We start from the raw sequence: 7,333 nt of genomic DNA on the forward strand, positions 1-7,333 counted from the left end.
GATGAAACACAAGAGATGACATCATGGCAAAGTCGGCTAGTAGGAACACGGAGAGGTCTGGTAATGCAACACCATACATAAACAGTGGACAGCTGTATTTGCAGGAGATTGTCTCATGGTCGTATCTGCCTCAATAAATCCTATTATCTGATTTGCAGGTTCACGTTGCCCCCTGCCCGGCAGCTTCGGCTTATGAAGCTTTACCGAGGCACGCGAGTAGTGCTGTGTTGCAGTCATCACTATTGTTGTGTGACGTTAGCGGGGCCCGAGATGAGAAGTGCTCCAACATCCAACAGTTGATTAGACATGACCTCATCGTGATGATGATCCGATAAAGCAAAATGGCAGTTTGAATGTTTGTCAGAGGCTATTTGGACAAATTTATAAGACAGCTGCCAGGCATTACACAGGCTTACCTCCATGTTGACACAGGACAGGACCCCCCCCCCCCAGACACAGACATACACACACACACACACACACTGTGGGTGCTCTTCCATGTGAAAGTGGCAGCTGCATTTTTCATTTAAAACATGTTTATGTTCAAAAGGGATTCAGGGAGTTATCTGATAATCATGAATAGTATGTGGTGAGCTCCTGAAGGGGTCATTAAAAAAGAAAAAAAAAAACAGAGAGGAGGCCCAGATGTTAGTGGGATGCACCTGCCACAACTGGAGTTGGAACATCTGACTTTGACACCACTTGAACTAGAGGAGGGATGAGGAGGGGAGGGGGACATAACTCACCGGGCAGCAACATGGCAAGAGGAACCGGGTTATACACCTCAACCCTCCACACACACACACACACACACACACACACACACACATAAACAAACAAAGCGAAAGTGTAATTCACTCACGTATCTCCTGAGCTTTTTCTCCGGCGGGGACTTCCTCAGCCAGCCCTGGAAGATGATCTCTCCGCCGCTCATGGTTCGTGTCCTCGTCCCTCGCTCTGCGACAGCCGCGCGTCACTGGTACATGGCGGCTCCGGAACGTTGGAGCCCGTTCAAAGCGCCGTGGGCGCCCGGCGCACGCTGGCGCAGCCTGCTCCCCCCATTGGATTGAAAAAAATAAATACCAAAATAAAAAAAAAACACGGAGTTAGTGCTGGTCAGAGATGTTGCCAGACGCCCCTGGTGGTACTGGTCGCCTTTAAGTGAGGGGGGGTGGAGGAGGGGGGGTGGAGGCGCAAGTCGACTCTTGGAGAATTACGCACGGCCAGCTGACGAGGAGCCGCGGGCAAACTCAACTGATGCGGGGTGAGGAAGTATCACAGGGTGTCTGCAGTTTGTTTTCCCAACTCATACCACGCCCACGGAGCGGAGAGAGAGAGAGGGAGGGAGGGGGAGAGAGAGAGAGGTAGGGAGGGGGAGAGAGAGAGAGGTAGGGAGGGGGAGAGAGAGAGGGAGAGAGAGAGAGAGGTAGGGAGGGGGAGAGAGAGGGAGAGAGAGAGAGAGAGAGAGGGAGGGAGAGAGAGGTAGGGAGGGGGAGAGAGAGAGAGAGAGAGGGGGAGAGAGAGAGAGAGAGAGAGGGAGAGAGAGAGAGGTAGGGAGGGGGAGAGAGAGAGGGAGAGAGAGAGGGAGAGAGAGAAGAGAGAGAGGGAGGGAGGGAGAGAGAGAGAAGAGGGAGAGAGAGAGAGAGAGGGGGAGAGAGAGAAGAGGGAGAGAAGAGGGAGAGAAGAGAGAGAGGGAGAGAGAGAAGAGAGAGAGAGAGGGGGAGAGAGAGAAGAGAGAGAGAAGAGGGAGAGAAGAGGGAGAGAAGAGAGAGAGGGAGAGAGAGAAGAGAGAGAGAGAGAGAGGGAGAGAGAGAGGATGAACAGGATGGGAGCGCAGCCGGCCGCTGAAGTGGCTCCAAGAGTGCAAAAACAAGAGTTGGAAATAATGAGATCCGATCGCTTCGCAGACCGCCGTTTGTCTACATCAACACTGAACTGTTGTTGTCGCGACTCTGGTTCATTTTTAAACGCCGAAACCTTTTCTGATTTCAGATCAGCAAATCAAACTCACGAAGAGGTTGCACGTTCTACCAAATGGATCGACTGTATGGAACAACCATACAGAATAGAAAAGTGTGTCACCGACATGTTTTCTCTTCTCTGAAAACGAATATTGAATCAATAGTAGTCAGTAGCGGCTGTTGTTGGCTGAGCAGGTTCGTGTATTTCCTCAACAGCATGGGACGACGGGGGAAAAAGCACCATCTTGTGGAAAACGCAAATACCTGACAGCTGCCCTGAAATGAAAACCAGCATTGTTAAATAACAGAAATGGAAGTTGGAAGAGGTAAAAGAGACTAAAAGCTAAAATGATGGGACTAAAAACACTTCCATAAGAAGCCACAAAGCAAAGTGGATGAAAAATATATATTTGTTATCATATCTTATGTGGTTGAACATATCAGAGCCTACATTTCAATAGGGAATTGGAATTACAAAAGACAGAAATATCACCGGTGCAGAAACACTGTTAAGAATATTGACACGACAACAAACCAAAGATGTACAGTGTTAAATATATTTATTTGATATTTGCCACACAGATCGTAAAAAGTTCTAGGCTCCAACAGTGTTTTTTGTTATAGAAGACAGGAATGGGAAAACCTCGGGAAAGGAATCACGTCTTTTATGTTGTCAACACCAAGAATGCATTGCAGGTATCGCTCAAATCCCAGTCCAAAGCCGCCGTGCGGGACGGAGCCGAAGCGTCTCAGATCCATATACCTGCAATTCAATAAACATATCATTTGAACTCCACGTTGGTGTGAAAGGTTTTTTCTTTTGAAGAAGCTCTTTGTGTAAATATGACTGTATTTCTCTTGTTCTTACCAGCTGTAGGTGTCTTCTAATCCAGCCCTGGACAAAGGAATGATAATTAATGTAAAAGCATTTTGGTCAAAACATTAACTGAAGACCAACGATAAATGATTGTTTATTGCATCTCTTGCTTTATTGTTGCATTATCAATCCAAAATTAACTTTTTACTGCAGAGTTACCCTTCTGAACCGGTGCTGTACATATTAGGCTTGGACTTGTATAGATGAAATTACCATCACGTTGGGCTGATGGTCAGATGTTATTATGTTATGATATTATCAATACATAAATGTTAATGTATATGTAATGAGAATGTCAAATATATCCTGTAGTTTTCCGACCACTGAATATATGCGATGCACCGGGGGAGCTAAAAAACCTAATGGCTCATCTGAAGATTTTGCAGAAAATATATTTTATTGTTTTGTATAGAAAACAATACCTAAACCAGCCACTGCAGCACTGGTAAGCATGCAGCAGCTACCCCAGAATGACACTGTTGTGATTATGCTCGATCGAGCAGATTTTCTAAATATACTAGCAGGGGCCTGCCGATACCCCTGGAATATACGTTCTTACTCTTCCAGCCGAGCCCTCAGCAGATCCAGCCTCTCCTCCCTCAGCGAGCCCCCACACAGCTCTCCGACTCCCGGCACGAGGAGGTCCACTGCAGCCGCCTGCACGCAGAAAAACAACACACTCGCAGTCACCTCAGATATGCAAATGGCTGCGATAACCCGCCTGACATTACAAGGAAGGAACTGAGTGGCTACATTATTGATTCACTCTGCATTTTTCTTTCTTACAGTGTAACCACATCTTACTGTATGCTCAGGATGGTCCGAGTTGTCTCTTGCATAAAACGGCTTCAGATCATACGGATAATCAGTGACGAAGACTGGAATGTTGCCACAATGTTTCACCAGGTGCTTCTCGTGTTCCGTCTGAAGGTCGCAGCCCCACTGCAGAAAAAGAAGCTCGAAGGTCAGTGTGGAGCTCTATGGAATCGGGACAGTGTCGGTGGCAAAACATGTAGCAGAGGTAGGAGGGAGGAGAAAATCGTCACCACTTACGTCTGTGGGGAAGACAAATTTCTGAGAGCTGCGGTTCAGGATGTCTATAGCCTCACTGTAGGTGATCCTAAAAGTAGATCGTAGATAGTATCATTCATCCGAGGCCTTCCAACGTTCGACATTTGTTTCTGATTTCTTTTATCCGATTTATTTCGAGGAAGAAACGGAGCCTTACACGGGGAATCTCTTCTTCACCATAGCATCTACAGTTTCCTTTGATCGTGTGGATGCGATAGGGAAAGAAATAAAGTAGGTTGAGATGTTAATGAAGTCGAGAGGAGGTCGCGGCTGGTCAGTATGAGGCGGTTAAACAAGTGTCCTTCAGGACGGACTCACCCTGTGTCCAGGAGTCACGTGCTTGTGAAACAAATCCACATCCTCTGCACAGTGAGCCAACACATGCTCCGTGGCAGATCTGAACATGTCCTCTATGACCTGAGGAGTGGACCCAGTTTAATAATTAAAGCCCTCCCGGGCAACTATGCACAAGGGCAACCTCAAACTACTCTAATCCATATCATACCGCACTACTGTATTTGAGGTCAATGACACGGTGTACCTTGGTGAGATCCTCTAAGGACTGTGTGAAGGAGACCTCCGCCTCCACCATGTAAAACTCGGCCAGATGGCGCCTGCTTTGGGAGTTCTCCGCTCGAAACGTCGGCCCAAATGTGTACACTCCGGAAAAAGCCCTGCAAGAGTGTGAGTGACAGTGGCGCAATTAGGAAAGTACTCTGGCGTGTGCACAGCCGTCTCTGAGGTAAAACATGTACAAGACTTTTTTTCTTTTTTTTAAGTGTGCAGAAACTAAATTCAAACAAATACGTTAATCTCACCCAGACATCACCTCCAAATGAAGCTGACCGGACACGGTCAGGAAGGCCGGGACAGAGAAAAAACGCTCATCTTCCTCGTGCTCCGGGCCTGAGGGCTGTGAGGTTTCAAACAACATCATTGATCCCAGCTCTTTTGACTGTTTGTCACACACTGGAGGTGACAAATCACAATGGAATCAATAGAAAGCTAAAATCTTATTTTAGGATAGAACCTTGACGCTGAGGACAAACGTCTTTAAACACTCACCTCAACCTGAAAGAGCTCCCCTGCGCCTTCACAGTCATTTGAGGTGATGATTGGAGTGTGAATTTGCAGAAAGCCATTTTCCTGGGGAGAAAAATGAATAAATAAGTACAGAAACTCTTTGCCCTGCGTTTGGTTAATAACTCCTCCGCTGATTTCTGACCTTGAAATATGAGTGGATTGCTGTAGTGGCCTCACTCCGTACTCTCAACAGGGAGCTGAATGCGTTCGTTCGACACCTGAGATGAGGAAACTGTCGGATGTACTCGAGGCCGTGTCTCTCTTTGATTTTGAAGGGGAAATCCTGAACGGCAAGGCAACAATGTTGATATCACTTATTAATATTATGTTTTCCTAGATGGGTTTGTCTGTGGAATGTTCGAGAGAGCGGGTTTTGCTAACCAAAGGGTTACATCGTCCGACTACATGGATTTGGTCTGCTTCCAGTTCAACTGGCTGTTTCTGTTGTGGACTTTTCTTCAGAGTTCCCGTGACTTCAACGGCACTGCCAAATGTGAGCGACCTAAATAAGAAAAAAGAATGAGTTAAAAAGAGTCAGAGTGCGTTTCTGTATGTGCACCCGTCAAACATTAAGAGAGAAAACAAGTCAAGTGCTCACGGATCATCCAGCTCTGAACCAGCGACAATCTGTAACGACTGCAAAGAGCTCCCGTCATTCACATGGAGGAAGAGATTTGCCTTCTGGGGTCGGACGGAGCGAACCCATCCCTACAACACAGAAAGAAATCTGCAACATTTTCTTGTTCCATCTAGTGATGGCGATATATCTTCTTTTTGTTTGTAAGGGAGATTTTGGTTAATTTACCTTTTCCTTTCTTTTTTAAATAAAGTGTCAACTAACCGTTTTTTTCACGGAGAACTACGCCAAGAGTCTCTCTATTTCATCCATTTTCACCTACTCTTCCTGCAGATCACACAAACACACCCGCAGGTTTACGATGGTGTTCCGGGAAGTCACTGTGAGGGCAATTCCTAGAGCTTTCAGCTTGTGTATCTTTGAGGACCTCATGGTGGACTCAAAGTTATACGTTCAATCGTTTTACCGATGAAGAAGTCCGCCTCTTTCCACTTTCAATTTCTTGATGGACTTTCCTGACATTTACTGGAATCCATTCCTCCCTCTATCCTCTTTCCCCTGTTTGTGAAATTCATGACATTAAACATAAACAGTGAATAGAGCCCGACCGATATGGATTTTTGGGGCCCGATGCCGAAATCGATATTAGGGAGTACAAGATTTCCGATATTGATATATATATATTAATCTGTCAATGTTTCCTAAGATGTCGTTATCCAACTTTTATGACGAAGAAATTTAATTGAGGCTCGATGTTTTAGTTTAACAATAGGTGTTATCATAAATAACTGACCTAAAATGTAAGCATAAATGCACAAGCATTTTGCATTGTTTATTCTGTACAATAAAAGATTTCATATATGTAAACATACCGATATGCCCGTGAAAAGGATCGTATCGGCCGATGCGTCGGTCAGGCTCTCAAAGTGAACATAAATTGTACATAAATTGTCAATTCAGGTAAAACAGGATGGATAATAGTTACTTGGGTAACACAACTTGGGGGGATATATATATATATATATATATATATATATATATATATATATATATATATATATATATAGATCTATATATATATATATATATATGTGTATAAGTCTCATGTCATCTATATGTTTGGTCCATGTGCATCTCTGATTGATCTGTGAGGAAGAGGTCAACAAGCCCACAAGTGGTTTGCAATAATCATCTTGAGATATTTAAATATAAATGAATTACACAAGGATGAATCAGGTAAAAATAACTAAAAGATTGACGGCTGATTGTCAACTCCTCTGTGACAGTACAGTAACGTCAGCGTGGCTGTTGCTAAACTAAGCAGCATGTCGCCGACGAGCCGATGACATCACGTGATCTGAAACGCAGAGGTCGACGCTACCTGCACTTTGACTCGCGCTCCCAACTCTGCGGCTGAAAGCGCCTCGGACACTCGGAGCTTCGTCGGCGTCTTGTCACAGTAACGTCGAACACTTGACAGAATTCCCCGAGAGGCTGCAGAGGCTGATGCCGCGGAGACGCTTTTAGCTGCGGCCTGAAACATCGCGGGGGGGAAAAAAAACCCGCTGCTCGTCGCGACACGAAAGAAAAAAATAGGAGACAACAGCACTACCAGCACAGCATGCTGCTGCGACAGCTGGGAGATTCAGAAAACAGCATATTCAAAGGCTATTTTGTTACAGTTCCATAGCTTAGTTTAGCTTTTGCGTGACTTTCACGTTGTGCCACTTTCTCTTCCTGTTTGGGTCTCCCACCATTCGTCCA

General features: G+C 45.4%; 2 protein-coding genes across 4 annotated transcripts in view; both read right to left on the bottom strand.

Annotated features, from left to right (window-relative positions):
* The window catches only part of gab2 (GRB2-associated binding protein 2), a 33,657-nt gene extending 32,395 nt beyond the window's left edge, over window positions 1–1,262 (bottom strand). Inside the window, exon 1 of one of the 2 annotated variants that reach the window (XM_035622059.2) lies at window positions 863–1,262. In XM_035622059.2, the coding sequence (XP_035477952.1) occupies window positions 863–934 (72 nt within the window). In that variant the 5' untranslated portion in view covers window positions 935–1,262. The remainder of the gene's footprint in view (window positions 1–862) is intronic. The other variant, XM_035622058.2, reaches the window with a different exon arrangement.
* A 1,242-nt stretch (window positions 1,263–2,504) lies between these two features.
* On the bottom strand, window positions 2,505–7,333 carry nars2 (asparaginyl-tRNA synthetase 2, mitochondrial). Of its 2 annotated transcripts, XM_035622061.2 has the most exons (14): window positions 6,951–7,333; window positions 5,591–5,700; window positions 5,374–5,494; window positions 5,135–5,275; window positions 4,975–5,055; window positions 4,728–4,822; window positions 4,451–4,583; window positions 4,228–4,326; window positions 4,067–4,104; window positions 3,892–3,958; window positions 3,643–3,780; window positions 3,398–3,495; window positions 2,830–2,856; window positions 2,505–2,724 (listed from the first exon to the last, which is right to left on the bottom strand). In XM_035622061.2, the coding sequence occupies exons 1-14, from the start codon at window positions 7,110–7,112 to the stop codon at window positions 2,580–2,582; spliced, it is 1,455 nt and encodes a 484-aa protein (XP_035477954.2). In that variant the 5' UTR covers window positions 7,113–7,333; the 3' UTR covers window positions 2,505–2,579. The 2 variants fall into 2 exon arrangements, with proteins under 2 accessions (XP_035477954.2, XP_035477955.1); XM_035622062.1 differs by lacking the exons at window positions 5,135–5,275; window positions 5,374–5,494; window positions 5,591–5,700; window positions 6,951–7,333 and having other exon boundaries at window positions 4,728–4,878; window positions 4,975–5,054.

Source organism: Scophthalmus maximus, chromosome 11 (genome assembly GCF_022379125.1).
Source record: "Scophthalmus maximus strain ysfricsl-2021 chromosome 11, ASM2237912v1, whole genome shotgun sequence".
NCBI classification, from domain to species: Eukaryota; Metazoa; Chordata; class Actinopteri; order Pleuronectiformes; family Scophthalmidae; genus Scophthalmus; species Scophthalmus maximus.